The 20,351-nt window shown below is 49.2% G+C and overlaps 2 protein-coding genes across 7 annotated transcripts; one reads left to right on the forward strand and one right to left on the reverse strand.

The window, feature by feature from the left end:
• Positions 1-154: 154 nt before the first annotated feature.
• Positions 155-8,790, forward strand: LOC135983324 (zinc finger protein 239-like). Of its 3 annotated transcripts, none has more exons than XM_065594387.1 (3): positions 155-374; positions 2,915-3,099; positions 3,676-8,790. In XM_065594387.1, the coding sequence occupies exon 3, from the start codon at positions 3,837-3,839 to the stop codon at positions 4,839-4,841; it is 1,005 nt and encodes a 334-aa protein (XP_065450459.1). In that variant the 5' UTR covers positions 155-374; positions 2,915-3,099; positions 3,676-3,836; the 3' UTR covers positions 4,842-8,790. The 3 variants fall into 3 exon arrangements, with proteins under 3 accessions (XP_065450459.1, XP_065450457.1, XP_065450458.1); XM_065594385.1 differs by having other exon boundaries at positions 156-374; positions 2,915-3,034; XM_065594386.1 differs by lacking the exon at positions 155-374 and adding an exon at positions 399-722 and having other exon boundaries at positions 2,915-3,034.
• On the reverse strand, positions 6,915-18,400 carry LOC101930902 (zinc finger protein 135-like). Of its 4 annotated transcripts, XM_065594366.1 has the most exons (4): positions 18,137-18,400; positions 17,239-17,356; positions 14,163-14,252; positions 6,915-11,543 (listed from the first exon to the last, which is right to left on the reverse strand). In XM_065594366.1, the coding sequence occupies exons 2-4, from the start codon at positions 17,315-17,317 to the stop codon at positions 10,174-10,176; spliced, it is 1,539 nt and encodes a 512-aa protein (XP_065450438.1). In that variant the 5' UTR covers positions 17,318-17,356; positions 18,137-18,400; the 3' UTR covers positions 6,915-10,173. The 4 variants fall into 4 exon arrangements, with proteins under 4 accessions (XP_065450438.1, XP_023969360.2, XP_065450440.1 ...); XM_024113592.3 differs by lacking the exon at positions 14,163-14,252 and having other exon boundaries at positions 18,137-18,395; XM_065594368.1 differs by having other exon boundaries at positions 14,163-14,281; positions 17,239-18,393.
• Positions 18,401-20,351: the final 1,951 nt, after the last annotated feature.

Here is a 20,351-nt window from a genome sequence, read left to right on the forward strand (position 1 = left end):
GGAGTCTAGTTGGTTAGAGCGGGGGGCCTGGGTTTTATTCCCAGCTGTGGCAGCCATAACCCATGGGCTGCCTCTGATATTGTACCACCCTGGCGCCTCTGTGCCCCCTGTCCCTGGTTCAAATCCCCCCCCCCCCCCCGAGTCTTCCCTCCTACTTTACATCTCCGTTCCCCGGCGAGCTGGGGCATGAATGGGTTAAAGACACCAAGCTCCTGGAGTGGAGCCTGAAGCAGGGAGGGGGACGGGATAGCGGAGGGACCTTCCTGTGCCAGCCCCGAGCACCTGGGTCCCGAGCCCCGCTCCCCTCCCCGCCAGTGTGTGCGCGCAGGGCGAGCCCCAGTCTGCAGCCCCCGGGGGATCGCCCCGGCCCGGCGGTGAGTAGGGGCGCGGGGAGAGGCGGCCACGGCAGGGAGGGAAACAGCAGCAGAGGCAGGAAATTGCACCGCAGGGCTGGGTGGGATCGGAGCCGAACCGCGGCTGGGACCGGAGGACCCCCCCCCCGGTAGCCCCGGGGTTTGTGCTGCAGGCGAGGGCCTGCCCTGCCCGGGGGGAATGGCTGTGCCAGCGATGATCCCGGGTGTGGGCTGACTTACGCTGTGGGGAGGAAGTGTAGGGGCAGCCCAGCTGTGGAGAAGGCATGAAGGAGGGGGCCTGGTGTCTGGTGGAGCAATGATTCCCTCTCCAGGGAGCCACCTGTTCCCTGGCCACACAGTCTACCAAGGGTGAGTTAGTTTGTGGTGTGGGAGCTGGAGATAGGACTCACCCAACTCCTCTAAATGCCCACATGGTGGGAACAGCAGCTGGGCTGGCACTGAGGGCCCTCAGTGACCTGTTAGTGGGGCTTCTGCTTTTGGGGTTCACTAACTTCAGTTTTTCGGGTGTTATTTATAACAATTTTTGAGTTCTGTGTAGATATCAAAAACTGGGGGGTTTCAGGGCTTTCTCTTTGTATATAGTGTAATGAGTAATTTATTTGCTATGGACCCTTGTGCGCTTTTACGTAGCACTGTTTCAAACAGCACTATGGTAGAGCACACTAGGGAGCTTCTAATGCGCACCAGCAGGATCCCTGTGGCCCAATTAATGCTCAACACATTCGTTCATTTGAGAAATCATACTCCTGTAGTGCACATTACTGCTCCGTCTAGACAAGCCCTTATAACCCTTCCAATGTTTGATTTCTTTTCTTTGTATTGGGGTGTGTTGTGGGTGTTTATCATCTAAAATCAGATGCCTTACCCATTAGCAATGCCCTGGGCATCCTGTGCCCAAGTAATGCCAATTTAGGAGGACATTATGTCTCTTGTGATATGCAATGTAGCTGTGTTGGTTCTAGGATATCAGAGAGACAAAGTGGGTGAGGTAAGATCTTTTATCTGGGGTTGTCAAATGATTAACAAAATAATTACAGAGGGTCCTGTGGCACCTTTGAGACTAACAGAAGTATTGGGAGCATAAGCTTTCGTGGGTAAGAACCTCACTTCTTCAGATGCAAGAAGTGAGGTTCTTACCCACGAAAGCTTATGCTCCCAATACTTCTGTTAGTCTCAAAGGTGCCACAGGACCCTCTGTTGCTTTTTACAGATTCAGACTAACACGGCTACCCCTCTGATACTAAAATAATTACAATTAATCATGAGATTTAAAAAATAGTCACGATTAATCACAGTTTTAATCGCAGTGTTAAACAATAATAGAATATCAATTTAAATTTATTATAAATATGTTTGGATGTTTTTCTACATTTTCAAACATACTGATTTCAATTACAACGCAAAATACAAAGTGTAGAGTGTTTATAGTGCTCACTTTATATTATTTTTCAGTTCACCTCATACAAGTACTGTGGTGCAATCTCTTTATTGTGAAAGTGCAATTTACAAATGTAGAATTATTTTTTTACATAAACTACACTCAAAAACAAAACAATGTAAAACTTCAGAGTCTACAAGTCCACTCAGTCCTATTTCTTGTTCAGCCAATCGCTCAGACAAACAAGGTTGTTTACATTGACAGGACATAATGCTGCCCGCTTCTTAATTACGTCACCTGAAAGTGAGAAAAGGCGTTCGCATGGTACTGTTGTAGCTGGCGCTGCAAGGTATTTATGTGTCAGATATGCTAAACATTAGTATGCCTCTTCATGCTTTGACTTGTAGGTTCTAAAGTAATAATAATAATTCTACATTTGTAAGTTGCACTTTCACAATAAAGAGATTGTGCTATAGTACTTGTATGAAGTGAACTGAAAAATACCATTTCTTCTGTTTATCTTTTTTACAGTGCAAATATTTGTAATAAAAAATACTAATATAAAGTGAGCACTGTACACTTTGTATTCTGTGTTGTAATTGAAATCAATATATTTGAAAATATAGAAAAAAATCCAGAAATATTTATAATACATTTAAATTGGTATTCTATAATGGTTTAACAGTGCGATTAAAACAGTGATTAATCATGACTATTTTTTAATCTAGTTAATTTGTTTTCTGTTAATTGCTTGCGTTGACTGCAATTAATTGACAACCCTACTTTTATTGGACAGAACTTGTGACACAGGCATTGGCTGAGTGCTGGACAAGGACTCCGAACTCCTGGGTTCGATTCATGGTTCTGCTATAGACCTTGGACAAATCACCTTTCCTCTTCGGGCCTCAGTTCATACTCCTGCACTTTGTCTATTTAGAGTAGACAGTAGTAAGCTGTTCAGGGCAGGGAGTTTCTTGCACTGCGTGCCCATACAGCACCCCGGGCAACAGAGCCCCAAACTCGGTCATTGGGTGCTCGTGCGGGTCCCTGGCACAATGGGGCCCTGATCTCTGCTGGGATTTCTAGGTGCTACTGTTGGTAGTGACAGTAAGAAGTTCTCAGTGCTGTGATAATCTCCGATGCCTCCTCTCTGCTGTTCCAGGGGCAGGCGTCCCCGTTCCCAAACCCGACCTCGTGTCCCACATGGAGCGATGGGAAGAGCTGCAAGTCCCAGACCCCCAGTGCTCCAAGGAACAGGAGATGCCAAGAGGCGCCCAAGAAGGTGAGGGTACTCGGAGACCATCTGTGAGGGACCACCCTTTGATTTCACTCCTGGCACTCCAGCAGGTGAATAAAGAGGAGAGGGTAGCTAACTCCCTCATCTTCCATGCTAGGCAGGCTTAGCTTCCTTGAGACACCCCCAGCTCTGGAGATCCAGGGTGGCAGTTTCTCCCCCTTAACCAACATGCAAAACCAGTCTTTCAGGAAGTGTGCGTCTCTTTAACCCCCCGCTCCCCCTCGGTCTCTGACTGTCCCCTCCCCGCTTCATGGGGGCGGGGGTGATTCAGACACAGATCCTCAAAGGTTCCCATTGATTTCAGTAGAAGTTAGGAGTTTGAAGTACCTTTGAGGATCTGGATCTCAGCCCTAGGAAGGTGGGTCTGGCCCACCAGAGGTGGGAGGGCAGAGGTAGCTAGTCCTGGGTGTGCATCTCAAGAGCTCTGACCTGGGCTATTGTCCAGCCACGGTTCCTGACTGCCAGGATATGGAACTGACCCGATAGATGCTGCAGTAACCCTCCGTACATTAGGGAGACAAACATCTAGAGCAGCCATAGATTATTACAGGCCACTCCTGATCCGCCCCCTGGCACCTCCTCTGGGCGTCAGTGCAGCAATGACTCCCATCTGGCTCATCTTCCAGGTGCCGAGATCCCGCGTAGAAGCAAGGAAGAGACTTTGCAGCATGAAAGGGAAGCAGCCAGATGCAAAGGGAATGTGTCCTGTAGACCCAAGGGGGGCGATGGCTGGGTGGAAGGGCAGCAGGATCCCGGACCTCTGGGTTCCATTTGCGTGAAGAGTGGCATGAGCGACGGGTCAGTGGGTGGCACCCCAAGCCCCATCGCCTGCCCCATGTGCGGAAAGGGCTTCAGCCGCAGGTCGAACCTCACGAAGCACCAGCGGGTCCACACGGGGGAGCGTCCGTTCTGCTGCACCCAGTGTGGGAAATGCTTCACTCAGAGCTCCAACCTCTGCCGGCACCAGAGCCTCCATGCAGCGGGTGAGGGGCCCTGGTGCTGCCCCGAGTGTGGGGAGAGCTTCACAGGGAGCGCGGGGCTGGCCAGGCACCGAAGAACACATGCTGTAGGGGAGAGATCCCACTACTGCCACCAATGTGGGAAAGGCTTTGCTAGCCACTCACTTTTGACCATTCACCGGCGCAGCCACTCGGGGGAGCGGCCGTTCTCATGTGCCCAGTGCGGGCGCAGCTTTGACCGCAGCTCCCTACTGGTGGAGCACCAGCGCACCCACACCGGGGAGCGCCCCTACCGCTGCCACCAGTGCAGCCAGGGCTTCACCCGCGCCACCCACCTCAGCCGGCACCAGCTAATCCACCGTGGCGAGCGACCTCACGGCTGCCCCGAGTGTGGCCGGCGCTTCCGGCTCCGGGCTGCATTAGTCAAGCACGTGCGGAGCCACACAGGGGAGCGACCTTACAAGTGTGCTGAGTGTGGGGCGGTCTTCGCCAGTGTCTCCTCCCTGGCCCGGCACCGCCGGAGCCACGCCGGTGAGAAGCCCCACCACTGCCCCGATTGTGGCAAGAGATTTGGGCAGAGCACTGCCTTCGCTGAGCACTGCCGCACCCACACTGGGGAGCGCCCCTACCGCTGCCTGGAGTGTGGCCGCGCCTTCGCTGGCAGCTCCAACTTCATCCGGCACCAGAGAATCCACACCGGGGAGCGACCCTACCAGTGCCAGGACTGCGGCCGTACCTTCCGGGTCAGCTCCAACCTAGCCAGGCACCAGAGGACTCACCACCTTACTGAGTGTGGAGATACTCCCTTGCTGGGACGGGCAGGACAAAGCTAGGGTCACTGGGGGCGTAGGCCTAGGTGGAGCTGAAGGCGGGCGGGGGAGGGGGTTGGTTGGGGCTGGGGCCATGGCAGGTGTGAGCTGAGATGGTCAGGGCACAAGGCAGGAGCAAGTGGCTGGTGGCTGGATTCTCTGCACCCCTGAGCCAAGCAGCACCCCATGGAGCAGGATCAGACGGCTCGGATCAGAGCTCACCAGGGAAGGTGGTTCCTGCATCTTGCCGCACCAGTCCTCTCTTCCCCGCCTTGGTGCTGAACTCCCCGTCCAGTAGGAAGCGCCGTCTCCTAAACGCTCCTCCCACCAGTACCACCAATTTAGGCTAGGCCTGCTGGGGCAGAGCTCTCTCCTTTCATCATCCCAAGGAAGATAGGGCCCATGTTGGCCCCTGGCTCCAGTCTGCTTCTAACAAGGCTGCGCCATGGCGACAAACTCAGAGGTGCCCCAGGGGAGTGGCCCTTCTTTGCTGTATAGACCAGCCTCAGGCAGGCTGGACCTGCCCTCAGTGCTGCAGTTCGCCCAGGGGTCTATGCCACCTCCCACCCCAAGCCAATGCCACTTGAGGCTGGACTACACAGCAGGTTTGTTTATATTAAAAACAAAAGCCCACGGCCCGTTGTTGTGTTTTTGTTGTTACCAGGTTAAACCTGGGGTCGGCCGACACACTGACCCCCGGAGCGGCCTACTGAGCCATGCTCATCCTAGTTGCACTTTGTCACGCCTTCCTAAACTGCACTCCCCCCTGGAGTCTCTGTGGCTGGCGGCCCTGCCTGCAGACTCAGCAGACCTTGGCTTTCTCGAGGGGTTAGCTCTGAAATCTGGAAGGACCCTGCGCTCCAAACCAAAGCTCTCAATCCCAGAGCCCCCTGGGCCAGAGGGGGGCTGGCCGCTCCTGAGCCCCTGCACTTGGCTCTTCTGTAACGAAAGAGTCACAAAGCTCAGAGAGAACAGAACCCAATTGAAGATCGAGGTATAACTGCTCGCCACATTTGTGGTCAGGAAAGAATTTCCCCCCAAGTCATGCTGGCAGGGAGGGCGCACACCATTCCTGGAAGTACTGGAATATCCAGTACTCTGGGGAGGTGTGAGTGACTACACTATCTCCCCCCAACTCTAACCCACTAGACCCCACTTCCTTCGCAGAGCTGGGGATAGAAACCAGGAGTCCTGACTCCCCCTTTCCGATCCCCCCTCTAACTCACTAGACCCCATTTCCTTCCCAGAGCTGGGAATAATTGGCTCAATGGAGATGGGGTCTGCTCCTGAAATGGGAGCTGTGACAGGGAGCATTTGTGGGGGGTTGCTCTTTCAGGGAAACAGTGTCAGCATAGCAGGAAGGCAGTGTTATAGATGGGGTGGGGAGCTAGCTCCGAGGGTCTCTGGGGTGCGGGTGGGGTCTGGCTGGCACATAGCTCTGGCACATTCACTCTGAACAGCTGTGGGGGAGATCTGGGTCTGAGCCCCATTCCAATGGGGGAAGGATCTGTTTGTTCTGAGGTTGGAAGGGAGCAGCTGAATCCAGTCTGGATGAATGCCAGGATGCTGCTAGGGGGAGGGGACAAGCTGCCCACATGTCAGACCCAGGAGACCAGTTATGATGTATTGGGAACCTGAGCTGGAGATGCCTGAGAATTCACTGCATCTGACAGCTCACTGTAGGGATCACAACTGCACAGACATTCTTGTACCGCTTACTCCCATCCCTAGACTGGGAATCGAACCCAAGAGTTCTGACTCTGCCCCCCTCACCACCGCCACATTCTCTCAGTAGCTTTGACAGCGTGGTCTAGCGGCAAGACACTGGCCTGGGAATGAAACCTGCTGAGTTGAGCATTGAAGGGATTGTGAATCAGACTGTTTACACCTTTTTTGTTCTTTTGGGAAATCAAATGACTGAGCAGCAGTTTGGAGAAAAGATGTCGGAGTTAAAATTGTTAAACAATAACAAAAACCACCAAAGAAAGAAAGAAACAAATAAAAACTTGACCCAGAACCAGGACTAAAATGCAGGGGACTGCTTATTGAAATGGCAAGTCTAATCAATGGAATAAAGAGAAAAAAGAAACACACGAGTAACTGAAACAGAGAGGATTTATGGCAAGGTGCAAATGAAGGAGGGACTGAAAAAGATGTTACAAAGGAAAAAAAGTTTGGAAGAGGGTTTGGCAAGTAGAACACAGTAAGGTCTCCAAATGCAGCGTGGTAATGTCCAAGTCTCACCTCCTCATGAGATTAAGGTTGCCAATTTTGGTTGAACACATTCCTGGAGGTATCATCACATGACATAATCTTTAATTAAAGATGAATCTTTAATTCTTGGAGACTCCAGGACAATCCGGGAACATTGGCAACCCTACATCAGATGCTAGCAGTTGTTGCTAAACCCACAGATAAATATAACACATGACGGGCAGAGGTAAGGTTAATCACAAATATCCCTTAATTTGCTGCATCATTGTAGAGTCCTTGAGTTAAAAGCAAAATTCATCCTCCAGGGCAGAGTTAAGGTCATGAGTGCACATCCCTCTATTTCTGATGGTGTTGTTAGAATCCTGTAGCTAAAAGTGAACAAATACCCCCGATAGGGAGGAGGGATAGCTCAGTGGTTTGAGCATTGGCCTACTAAACCCAGGGTTGTGAATTCAATCCTTGAGGGGGCTATTTAGGGATGTGGGGCAAAAATCTGTCTGGGGATTGGTCTCCCTTTGAGCAGGGGGTTGGACTAGATGACCTCCTGAGGTCCTTTCCAACCCTGGTATTCTATGATATTTGGGAGTTTGGACTTAATCCCTTCTGCCAAGATTTTCAGAAGTGACTAGAGATTTTAAGGCTGTGCGCATCCCAGCTCAATACCTTAAAGGGGTCCTGATTTTGGGAGGAAAAGTGCTCAACGCTTTATTCAGAATCAGGCCCTTTTAAAGATGTCCCAAACTAGGTCACCTTTTAGGCCACAGAGGTCCAATCCTGAAAGGATCATAGCAATGACGGCTTCTATCAACACTTCACAAGAAGCAGCCAGGTGCCGGATACATCTGAGAAGAGGTTCACAGGTGTCTCTAAAGTGGCGCCTAATAAATACGGAGGATTCAGGAAAGAAGAGTTTAACCCAAACATTGTCTAAGTTGGGATTTCTGCTGATTGCAGCTGCTCGTCATGTACCTGTCCCAATGTAACCCCCTAGGGAAGACTATGGAAATCACTACTTCTATTGGTGCAGCTGATGTCTTGAATCGGGGCAGATTTCCAGCATACAAAAGATCTTGAAATCCCCTCAGGAAATCTGATCTAGAACTGGTTACAATATTTTTGAGAAAGAAAGAAACATTTTATTTTCAAATCACAATTTCGGTCTGGATTTAAAAAAAAAGTTTTCAATTTGGGGATTTTGGGGTTATTTTTTCCCCTCTTTTTTTCCTCACTGCAAATGATGGGTGAAAGTAGAAGTGAGACAGAAAGTGTGTTTGAGGCGAGGAGAGCAAAGCAAAAAAATCCAATTGGAAATTAAACAGAAATGTGCATTTTGTAATCACCAGTCAAAATGTTTTGTTGAAAATAACGTTTTCATGAGAAAAACTCCATTTTTCACTCAACTTCATTTTTTGCCAGGAATAGGTTTTGCTTACAAAATGTCAATTCACTCTAATTAATTTAATCCCATTGAATTTAGAAACCAAATTCTCTTCAACTCCTTTGAAAAATCCCAGCTGGGAAGTCGAACTCCTAACATCCAAATCCAAGTGGAGGAGTCCTAACAACAGTAGCCCAGTCTTTAACAAAACACTTCCTGAAGGGCGGAGTTAAGGTTATTAATGGCTATCCCTTAATTTGTGATACTGTTGTTAGACTCCTGTAGTTAACAAAGTTTTTTGCCTGGTGAAGAAAAACCTTTCCTTGGTTTTTATTTTTTGTTTTGTGTTGTAACAAATAAAACAAAAAGTGTAGGTTGTTATTTCTAATCTTCCCTAAGTATTATTTTTAAGTGTTGGTTTTCTAAGAAAATGAACACACAAAAGTTTTGGGAAAAGAATGGAGGAAAACATTACTTTTCATATTACATATATAAAACCAGGGAGGTTTCAATCAAATAGGAGCAATTGTGTGACACTTCCAAAAAGGCTTGAAAAGCAAGGAGCCAATTCCATTGTGATGTGTTGTTTATTCTTGTATATCCAACCCATGGGTTCTCAGCCCCCAAAGGTGATTATTACAGGATCTGAAGGAATTTGGGCACGTGACTGTCTTCCAAAGCTGATCAGATGCTGGCCATCCAAAGACTTTTAGGTGGGAAATGTCGTCCTGTCCCGTCCCATCCCCCTGGTCTTTTGTTGTTGTTGACAAAACATTTTTTTTCCCCTAGAAATTTCCATGGCATTGAAAAATACCTGGAAACTGTTTGGGTTTTGGGAACCCAAATTTTCTCAGCTTTAAATTTGTTGACAAAAACCCTGAACATTTTCCACAAAAGTTTAGATGAAAAATTTCAAGGAAACACATTTTTCCCAACCATGTTTTCATTAAAACATTTCATGGGGACAAACAAATCATTTCCTGACCAGCTCTCGTCCGTTAGCCCCAATCCCAACCCCAATGCATGATGCCATGCTACCCTGAGCTAAAGGGGTAACTCCCCCAGCTGTGAGTGAGCAGTGGGTATTGTAGTAGCCAGGGCTGTGCACTAGAGGGAGACATGGCCACAGGCATTAAGCCAATGAATTACACCTTAGCCTTAGAATTCTGGCTATAAGTTCAGCCTCTGGTGGATTCCTAAACCCTTCACAACTGTGAGACACATGAACAAATTCCACCAACTCCACTGGGATTGGAGTGGGTTCACAAATATCTCCAAAATTTAACCCCAGCAGCATGGCCACTCTAAGCATTCAAAAATCACGAGCCAGCCCCCAGAATAATCATGGCTTAAAAACATCATGAGAGGTTGAAAATCGTAAATGGAAGGGTCTGTTTAGTCACAATTCTGAGCCATTTGGAGTAATTTTCCCAGCTTTTCTCCCCAACCATGAAGATCAGAAAATAACTTTTTTAAAAAGCTGAGATTTTCCAATAGTCACATGACTTGGGGGGGCGGGGGGAAATATCACCAACAATTTCGATTACAAGAAAAAAAGTGTCTTGTTCCAGAACCAGATTGACTTAGTAAAACTGTTTTTCTTTCTGTCCCTTGATCAGCTGTAGCACTAAACCTGCTCCCTGTCCCTCTCTAGTGGCTGGATAAAGGATTACAAGTCTGTATCACCCTCTTGGCCCGGTAACTCAAGCAACAGAGGAGCCCCGGGTTCAATCCCCACCCAGGGCAGCCGGGGACTGGAGGGGCTTAGTTGGCAGGTGGGGAGGGGAGTTCGTTATCGCCATCGTCCACCACAATAATAGTGGCATGGAGCTTCCGGTGCTGCGCCAGCTGCGAGGGAAAGCAGAACCCTTTGCCGCATTGGTGGCAGCGGTGGGGCCGCTCACCGGTGTGGATGGCCTGGTGTTGCACCAGGTTGGAGCTCTGGGCAAAGGCGCGGCCACACTGCCCACAGGCAAAGGGCCGCTCACCGCTATGGGTCAGTTGGTGCTTGCGCAGCACTTTGCCATCAGCGAAGCCCTTGCCGCAGTGGTGGCAGCGGTAGGGCCGCTCCCCACTGTGCAGCCGCTGGTGCCTCAAGAAGCTGGAGCTATCACTGAAGGCCCGGCCACATTTGGGGCACTTGTATGGGCGCTCCCCAGTATGCGTGCGCAGGTGCTGCGTCAGGTTGGAGCTCTGGGCAAATGCCTTGCCGCACTGGTGGCAGTGGTGGGGTTTCTCACCAGTGTGGACTCGCTGATGCTGTGTGAGGTGTGAACTCATGCTGAAAGTTTTCCCACACTCAGTGCACCGGAAGGGCCGCTCCCCGGTGTGGATCCTCAGGTGCTTGAGGAGCGGGGAGCGGTCCACAAAGCCCTTGTGGCACTGGGGACAGCGATGGGGGTTGTCAGGGCTGTGCAGCCGCTGGTGCTTGGCCAACTGGGAGCGCAGACAGAACCCCTTCCCGCACTGTGGGCAGATGAAAGGCTTCTCCGCCAGGTGGGTCTTCTGGTGCTGCGTCAGGTTGGAGCTCTGGCTGAACCCTTTGCCACACTGGTGGCAGCGGTGGGGTTTCTCGCCAGTGTGGGTGTACCGGTGCTCGATCAGGTGTGCCCGACGGCCAAATGCCCTCCCACAGTCGGGGCAGCAGTAAGGTCGCTCCCCAGCATGGGTGCGTCGGTGCTGGGCCAGCCGGGAGCTGTCGGCGAAGCCGCGTCCACAGCTGGGGCAACTGTAGGGGCGCTCGCCTGTGTGGGTACGGGCATGCTTGGTGAGTGACGAACTGTCCACAAAGCCTTTGCCACACTGGGGGCAGGTGTAGGGGCGCTCTCCTGTGTGGGTCCGGCCGTGCTTAACTAGGGACGAGCTGTCGGCGAAGCCTTTGCCGCAGTCGGCACAGCGGTAAGGGCGCTCACCCGTGTGCATGCGCCGGTGCTGCACCAGGTGTGAGGGCCAGGTGAAGGCTTTGCCGCAGTCGGCACAGTTGTAGGGTTTCCCTGAGTTGGCAGTGGGGAGCGTCATCGGCGGCCACTCCCGGTCGGGGCTGGGGGACAACTCCCACTCGGACCCGCCTGACAGCGCCCCATCCTCCGGGCCAGGACTCCCCTCCTTGTCCCCACTCTGCGCCTCGTTGCCAGCTGGAACGACATGAAAACAGATCACCACTCACTGGGCTGAAAAACCGTCTCCCAACCCACCCTCTAGAGACGGAGCTGGCTGGGAGCCAGTGTCCCAGCACGACACGCAGGCTAGGAGAGGTATCATGGGTTGAAATCCAGGATGTGCTGGGTTTATGAGGCATGCATTTTTAACAGTGAGAGTAATCAACCATAGGGACAACCTACCAAGGGTTGTGGCGGATTCTCCATGACAAGTTTTAAAGCAAGTGTGGAGGTTTTTCTAAAAGATCCGGCCTAGTTCAAACAGGAATTAACTCAGGGAAGTTCTCTGGCCTGTGTGATACAGCACAACAGACTAGATAATCACAGTGGTCCCTTCTAGCCTTGGAATCCATGATTCCATGGACTACAATGGGGCCAGGACTTCGCCTGTGGATGTCAAGGCCGAAGAGCCCATTGTGCCCATCCAGTCGGCCTCCTGTGTAACCCAGGCCAGAGAACTTCACCCAGTATCAAGGTCCTTGGCTGTATAACTTCATAGATTCCAAGGCCACAAGAGACTGTTGTGATCATCTCGTCTGACTTCCTGTATAACACAGGTCAGAGACCTGCCTCCAAATCTTTCCTCGGGCAGAGCTTTTAGAAAAACATCTAAACTTGATTTTAAAACTGTCAGGGATGGAGAATCCACCACGATCCTTTTGGATACTGTTCCAGTGGTTCATTACTCTCAACGTTAAAAATGTACCCCTTACTTCCAGTCTGAATTTGTCTAAGCTTCATATTGTAGGAATAATCGAAACGTGGTGGAACGGTAGTCATGACTGGAGTACAGGTATGGAAGGGTATGTGCTGTGTAGGAAGGACCGGAACAAAGGCAAAGGTGGGGGAGTAGCATTGTATGTCAATAATGAGGTAAACTGTAAAGAAATAATAAGTGATGGAATGGATAAGACGGAGTCCGTCTGGGCGATAATCACACTGGGTAAAAGAACTACTAGAGCCTCCCCTGGGATAGTGCTTGGGGTGTGCTATAGACCGCCGGGATCTAGCCTGGATATGGACAGAGAACTCTTTAATGTTTTTAGGGAAGTAAATACTAATAGGAACTGTGTAATCATGGGAGACTTTAACTTCCCGGATATAGACTGGGGAACAAATGCTAGTAACAATAATAGGGCTCAGATTTTCCTAGACGTGATAGCTGATGAATTCCTTCATCAAGTAGTTGCTGAACCGACGAGGGGGGATGCCATTTTAGATTTGGTTTTGGTGAGTAGTGAGGACTTCGTTGAGGAAATGGTCGTAGGGGACAACCTTGGCTCGAGTGATCATGAGCTAATTCGGTTTAAACTAAATGGAAGGATCAACAGAATTAAATCGGAGACTAAGGTTTACGATTTCAAAAGGGCTAACTTTAATAAATTAAGGCGACTAGTTAGGGAAGTGGATTGGACTAACATATTTATGGATCTAAAGGTGGAAGGCGCCTGGGATTATTTCAAGTTGAAGTTGCAGGAGCTGTCGGAGGCTTGTATCCCGAGAAAGGGAAAACGGTTCGTGGGCAGGAGATTTAGACCGAGCTGGATGAGCGAGCGTCTCAGAGGGGTGATTAAGAAAAAACAGAAAGCGTACAAGGAGTGGAAGATGGGAGGGATCAGCAAAGAAACCTACCTTATTGAGGTCAGAGCATGTAGAAATGGAGTGAGAAAGGCCAAAAGCCGTGTAAAGTTGGACCTTGCGAGGGGAATTAAAACCAATAGTAAGAGGTTTTATAGTCATATAAATAGGAAGAAAACAAAGAAAGAAGAAGTGGGACCGCTTAAGACTGTAGATGGAGTGGAGATTAAGGATAATCTAGGCATGGCACAATGTCTAAACAAATATTTTGCATCGGTCTTTAATGAGGCTAATGAAGGGCTTAGGAATAGTGGCAGCGTGACGGATGGGAAGAAAGGAGGGGGGGTTGACATTATCATATCCGAGGTAGAAGCCAAACTCGAACAGCTTAATGGGACTAAATCGGGCGGACCGGATGATCTTCATCCGAGAATATTAAAGGAACTGGCGTGAGAAATTGCAAGCCCGTTAGCAATAATTTTTAATGAATCGGTAAACTCGGGGGTGGTACCGTTTGACTGGAGAATAGCTAATGTGGTTCCTATTTTCAAGAAGGGGAAAAAAAGTGACCCGGGTAACTACAGGCCTGTTAGTTTAACATCTGTAATATGCAAGGTCTTGGAAAAAAATTTGAAGGAGAGAGTAGTTAAGGACCTTGAGGTCAATGGCAATTGGGACAAATTACAACACGGTTTTACGAAAGGTAGATCGTGCCAAACCAACCTGATCTCCTTCTTTGAGAAAGTAACAGATTTTTTAGATAAAGGAAATGCGGAGGATCTAATATACCTCGATTTCAGCAAAGTGTTTGATACGGTACCGCATGAGGAATTATTGGTTAAATTGGAAAAGATGGGGATCGATATGAAAATCCAGAGGTGGATAAAGAACTGGTTAAAGGGGAGACTGCAGCGGGTCGTACTGAAAAGTGAACTGTCAGGTTGGAGGGAGGTTACCAGTGGAGTTCCTCAAGGTTCGGTTTTGGGTCCGATTTTATTTAATCTATTTATTACTGACCTCGGAACCGAATGTAGGAGTGTGCTGATAAAGTTTGCTGATGACACAAAGTTGGGAGGTATTGCCAATTCGGAGAAGGATCGGGATATCCTGCAGGGAGATTTGGATGACCTTGTAAACTAGAGTAATAGTAATAGGATGAAATTTAATAGTGAGAAGTGTAAGGTTATGCATTTAGGGATGACTAACAAGAATTTTAGTTATAAGCTGGGGACGCATCGGTTGGAAGTAACGGAAGAGGAGAAGGACCTCGGAGTCCTGGTTGATCGCAGGATGACTATGAGTCAGCAATGTGACGTGGCCGTGAAAAAAGCTAATGCGGTCTTGGGATGCATTAGGCGAGGTATTTCTAGTAGGGATAGGGAGGTGCTGGTTCCATTATACAAGGCACTGGTGAGACCTCATTTGGAGTACTGTGTGCAGTTCTGGTCTCCCATGTTTAAAAAGGATGAATTCAAACTGGAACGGGTACAGAGAAGGGCCATTAGGATGATCCGAGGAATGGAAAACCTGTCGTATGAAAGGAGACTCGGGGAGCTCGGTTTGTTTACCTTAACCAAAAGAAGGCTGAGGGGGGATATGATTGCTCTCTTTAAATATATCAGAGGGATAAATACCAGAGAGGGAGAGGAATTATTTCAGCTCAGTAATAATGTGGACACAAGAACAAATGGATATAAACTGGCCGTCGGGAAGTTTAGGCTTGAAATTAGACGAAGGTTTCTAACCATCAGAGGGGTGAAGTTCTGGAACAGCCTTCCGAGGGAAACAGTGGGGGCGAAAGACCTCTCTGGCTTTAAGATTAAGCTTGATAAGTTTATGGAGGGGACGGTTTGATGGGATAACGTGATTTTAGTCAATAGGTCAATAACGTGCCATCGCTGGTAATTAGTAACAATGGTCAATGATGGGATATTAAAAGTTACTACAGAGAACTTTTTCCGGAGGGTCTGGCTGGAGAATCTTGACCGCATGCTCAGGGTTCAGCTGATCGCCATATTTCGGGTCGGGAAGGAATTTTCCTCCAGGGTAGATTGGCAGAGGCCCAGGAGGTTTTTCGCCTTCCTCCGCAGCATGGGGCAGGGGTCACTTGCTGGGCAGGGGTCGCTTGCTGGAGGATTCTCTACGACTTGAAGTCTTTAAATCATGATTTGGGGACTTCAACAGCTGAGTCAAGGGAGAGAATTATTCCAGGAGTGGGTGGGTCGGCTTTTGTGGCCTGCATAATGTGGGAGGTCAGACTAGATGATCATAATGGTCCCTTCTGACCTTAAAGTCTATGAGTCTATAACTTCCAGCGATTGGATTGTGTTGGACCTTTCTCTGTCCCCATGTAGATACTTATAGACTGTGGTCAAGTCACCCCTTAACCTTCTCTTTATTAAATTCAATTGTTTGAGCTTCTGGAGTCTCTCACTATAAGGCAGGTTTCCTAATCCTTTAATCATTCTTGTGGCTCTTCTCTGAATCCCTCTCCAATTTTTAAGCATCCTGCTTGGATTGTGGACACCAGAACTGGACACAGAATTCTAAGAGCGGTTGGACCAATGACAAATACAGAGATAAAATAACCTCTCTGCTTCTATTAGAGATTCCCTTGTTTATGCATCCAAGGACTGCACTAGCCCTTTTGGCCACAGACCATGTTTACCAGGGAGGGGAATTAACCACTGGAACAGCTCCCCTAGGAATGGGGTGGATTCTCCAAGAGATGAGTACACATGGGGCAGAGAGATGAACATGGATGGAGATAGGCTGACAGGGTTAGAATCATAGAAGATTAGGATTGGAAGGAACCTCAGGAGGTCATCTAGTCCAACCCCCTGCTCAAAGCAGGACCAATCCCCAACTAAATCATCCCAGCCAGGGCTTTGTCAAGCCTGACCTTAAAAACCTCTAAGGAAGGAGATTCCACCACCTCCCTAGGTAACCCATTCCAGTGCTTCACCACCCTTCTAGTTAAAGTTTTTCCTAATATCCAACCTAAACCTCCCCACTGCAACTTGAGACCATTACTCCTTGTTCTGTCATCTGCCACCACTGAGAACAGTCTAGATCCATCCTCTTTGGAACCCCCTTTAACTCGCCAATGTAGCCCAGTTTGTGAGTTGTGTACACTTCTATAGCAATCACTGTTAGCATGATCTGCCAACCAATAATTAATTTAAGGCCAGCAGGGCCCATCATAACCACCCAGTCCACCCTCCAATGGCTATTAGCCAAGATGGTTAGAGATGCAACCCCATGCTCTGGGTGCCCCCAAACCTCTGACTGACAGAAGCTGGGACTGGACGACAGGGGATGGATCACTCAGTAAGTTGCCCTGTTCTGTTCATTCCCTCTGAAGCATTTGGCACCTGTCGGAAGACAGGACACTGGGCAACATAGACCATAGGTCTGACCCAGTATGGCCATTCTTATGTTCTCCTTCCTAACGCAGGCCAGAGAATCTCCCCAGCAATTCCCTCCTCCACCCAGTAACTCCTGGCTGAACAACATGTGTCTATTTAACTGGAGAAATGTGAGAAACATTTAGTTTGACAAATCTGAGAATTCACAAGGCAGAACAAATTTATAATAAGGCTCCATTTATAAATGATTCTTAGATGTCTTGAAGAATGGTGAGTGACTGGATAGAGCAGCTCAATAAGCTACTTAAACCCATGGTGTATAATTATTATTACTATTAGTGCGATTTATTTATATTACTGCAGCATTTAGGAGCCCACGTGGTGGACAAAGACCTCATTGTCCTAGCCCTATACAAACACCAAACAAAACCATCTACACACCTTGTAGTGCTTATAACCATCCACTACACACGCCTGTTCCACGCTGTGAACATCTGTGCCTCGTGGATTAACACTTTACCTGCCATTTATAAACAGAAGTGTGTCTGACAAAACAAATCCATCCCGAATGTCTCAGATTACTTATCCAGCTGGAGTCACAACTGACCCCTGTCACATTGATGTGGCAGCTGTTGGTTCCAGTGCCGAACTGGACGAGATGAGGCAGGACCGGACGGGCTCAGGGCATCTTGGGGAGCCAGGGTTAGTTAAGAAGTGTCTCTCACCTGCAGAAGTGTCTGTAGGGACACAGCTGTCACTGGAGCACTGGGGATCCAGCGTGCACGGCTCTACCTCTGGCTCCATCTGGGACTCACGGCTGGTCTGGGGGGTGGAAATCCAGCCCTGAAGACAGAAAAGAGGGGCGACCAGGGCTGGGTTGAACAGCTGTTACAAAGGACGCTCTGTGAGTTTGAACTTCTTGCCTGGAGGGACATATGATTGCGGCACATGGCAAAAAGGGCCAGGAGACCCATGGGCACAGCATGGGGGTCCTGAAGACAAAACATCTGGGTGGAAGACGTGCTAATGTGACAGGCAATGGGGATCAAACGAGGGATCTTTGGGGCCAGAGGTACCAGCCTCTACTGCCAGGGGCCTCATCCACGCCTAAAAATTAGCTCGACCTAGCGGCATCGCTCAGGGCTGTGAAAAATGTCACGGGCTGTGCTGTAGTTAGGCCCAATACAGATGTGGCCAGGTCAAGGGGAGAAGTCTTCCTTGGTCCTAGCTACTGCCTGTGGGAGAGGTACATAAACTACATCCCTTCCACTGCTGTAGGAAGCACCTATGCCGTGGAGTTAGCAGGACAGCACTGTCCCTGTGCCCCTACAGTGTAGACATGGGCATGCCCCGAGCTCCAAGTGCAGCCAGACTCCGCAGCAGGGGCTGGAACAGAGACTCTCTAGCGGGGACCCTGCGCGCTGCCCAGGGGCTAAGCAGAGAGACAAGGGGCGGGGGCGGTTATATCTTCTATAGGACCAGCTGGCAGGGAGGGGGGATCTCTCTGGTCCCAGGCACAGGGCAGCTCAGATCCCCGGCCCTGCGGCCGCTTCCTCCCGACAGCGATTTCCTCCCTCTGCGGCTGTTTCCCTCCCGCCCCGGAGCCGCGTCTGCCCCGCTCACCGCCCTGCCGGGGCCCGGGGCTGCAGCCGGGGACTGGCCCTGCGCACACACAGGCCGGGAGCCGGGCTGGGGACCCAAGTGTCGGTCGGGGCTGGCACAGGAAGGTCCCTCTAGTTATTACGTCCCCAACCCGGGCCGGCTTCTCCTGCTCTGATCTGGGGTGAGGAACTCGGTGGGTTTAACCCATCCCTCCCCAGACGTCAAGGGAGCGGATTTCTCTCCCTCTCGGGCCTCTGGCTGCCTGCGGGAGTGAGAGGCTGGGTCCACACAGCTCACACAGGATGTCAAGCTGCTTGGAGTGGCTCATCAACGTGGGTGCCAGCCTCAGGGCCGAGTGATGCAAACCAGGGCACAAACCCCAACCCGGTTGTGTGTTCTATTACATAGATTTCACCAACCTAGTATCAAATGTGAACTCCTCCAGCGCTATAATAACTACTTTAACTGGAGTCACTGGCAGTTGCCATGGGCACTCGGTCTAGCTTGCCCCCCGGGCAAACCTGCTTTTGTGAGAGATGATCCCTGACACCAAAAATTACAACAATAGTCAGAAAAAAACGAGGAGTCCGGTGGCACCTTAAAGACTAACAGATGTATTTGGGCATAAGCTTTCGTGGGTAAATTGTGGACACAGACTAACATGGCTACTCTCTGATACTTGACACAATGTTCAGGTTACTCGCAGTCCCAAAGGACCAGTCACTTACCTCAGGTCAATTGCACCTTATATCTTCCCCCAAAGACACCACTTGTGGCCAATCCTGTAATTAACTAAAGTTTTATTAACTTAAAAAAGGAAACAAGAGAGTTATTCACAAAGTTAAAGCAGGAAACTTACACACACAGACGAGTTACCGTCTTAGGTTCCAAAAAGTACATAAGAACATAAGAACGGCTGTACTGGGTCAGACCAAAGGTCCATCTAGTCCAGTATCCTGTCCACTTGATGTTCCACTCCACAATGGTTTGTCTGGTGTCTATGGGCTTTCTTCTGTTGGGCAGGAGGTGACACCTCTCGTGGTAAACGAGTATTGCACACGTGGTAATGCTTGTCTCCTGACTGTGAGGGTTTCCAGTTTCATAGCAAACACTTTACTAGTTACAGAGCAAACACTTAACTGTCACCTTGTAACAGAGGCTACAGATATTATCATTGAGATCAATGCCTGCAGCAACTCACAAGCATTTTAAAAAATCCAAACACAGAACATATTTCTATGATGCTAATATATATTTTAACAATGCTAACACACAGGTGAACCAGTCTGGTTTCCAGCTATGCAGTTGTCAGTATTCAGGGAGGCCATGGGCATGAGCTGGCATCCTGTCTATTGGTGTCACAACACTGTTCTCACAAGAGTTTATTGGCGAAAATCCCAGCAAAGTGAGAGCAGCGTTTGGGTCTTTGCTGGCAAAGCAAAGCTCTCCTACCATTGGAGAAGGGTTCAGAGAAGAGCTGCAGGAGCTAACTGAGGTCTGCAAAACCAGCTCTATAGTTAAGATTATATTTTTATTGGTAACTGTCGATAAATATCAGTTTCACCATCCGCCCACACCCACAGATGAAAAACAATTTCCATTGTAATAATAAAAATGTGCAGCTAGGTAAGGCAAGAAACATGCTGCTTGAGAACTAGAGTTTGATTTAAGGCTCCATCCCTTGTCTATTTTGACATGTGACATTGCCTGTTAGTGTTTTAGTAAATATAAAGCTTTAACTTTTTTAATCTCGAAGTCTACCGTCATTAAATATAATTATTGTCTGACATCTCCCCCCCCCACCTTGTTGGACCCCCTCTAATTTCCCACAACTGTGAAAAATTGAATGAATAAATATTGAAAAAATTGCTGCAAACCAAACCGATGTGATCCATCAACATTATTTAAAAAAATAAAATTCTGCCAAGCCTGCCAATAGCGAGCCACCAAAGGAGTTCAATGGGTTTAGTTTATTCAAGAGAAGGTTAAGAGGTGACGTGACTGACATGGGGAGGGGATTGCTGAGAGCAGAGGGTTCTTTATCCTCCAATCTAGGCAGAGCACAATGCACTGGCTGGGAGCAGAAGGGAGACAAATGGAGGCGGGGAATTAGGGGACAGTGTTTAGCTGGGAGGAGAAGGAACCATTGGGAGAGCTCCTCTAGGGAGGAGGTGGGTTGTCCATCACTGGGAGTCTGTCGGTGGAGATGGGGCGTCTCTCTCTCAAAGCTCCGCTC

This window comes from Chrysemys picta, chromosome 4 (genome assembly GCF_011386835.1).
Source record: "Chrysemys picta bellii isolate R12L10 chromosome 4, ASM1138683v2, whole genome shotgun sequence".
Taxonomy (NCBI): Eukaryota; Metazoa; Chordata; order Testudines; family Emydidae; genus Chrysemys; species Chrysemys picta.

Excerpts from the sequence above, each read along its gene's own strand:
- LOC135983324 (XM_065594385.1), top strand. The coding sequence starts at position 2,956 with ATGGAGCGATGGGAAGAGCTGCAAGTCCCAGACCCCCAGTGCTCCAAG. Across the intron at positions 3,035-3,675 it reads GCCAAGAGGCGCCCAAGAAG|GTGCCGAGATCCCGCGTAGA; the intron begins GTGAGGGTACTC and ends CTCATCTTCCAG.
- LOC101930902 (XM_065594366.1), bottom strand. The coding sequence starts at position 17,317 with ATGGAGCCAGAGGTAGAGCCGTGCACGCTGGATCCCCAGTGCTCCAGT. Across the intron at positions 14,253-17,238 it reads CCCTACAGACACTTCTGCAG|GATATCCCGATCCTTCTCCG; the intron begins GTGAGAGACACT and ends ATCTCCCTGCAG. Across the intron at positions 11,544-14,162 it reads CTCCTACATTCGGTTCCGAG|CTGGCAACGAGGCGCAGAGT; the intron begins GTCAGTAATAAA and ends ATGTCGTTCCAG.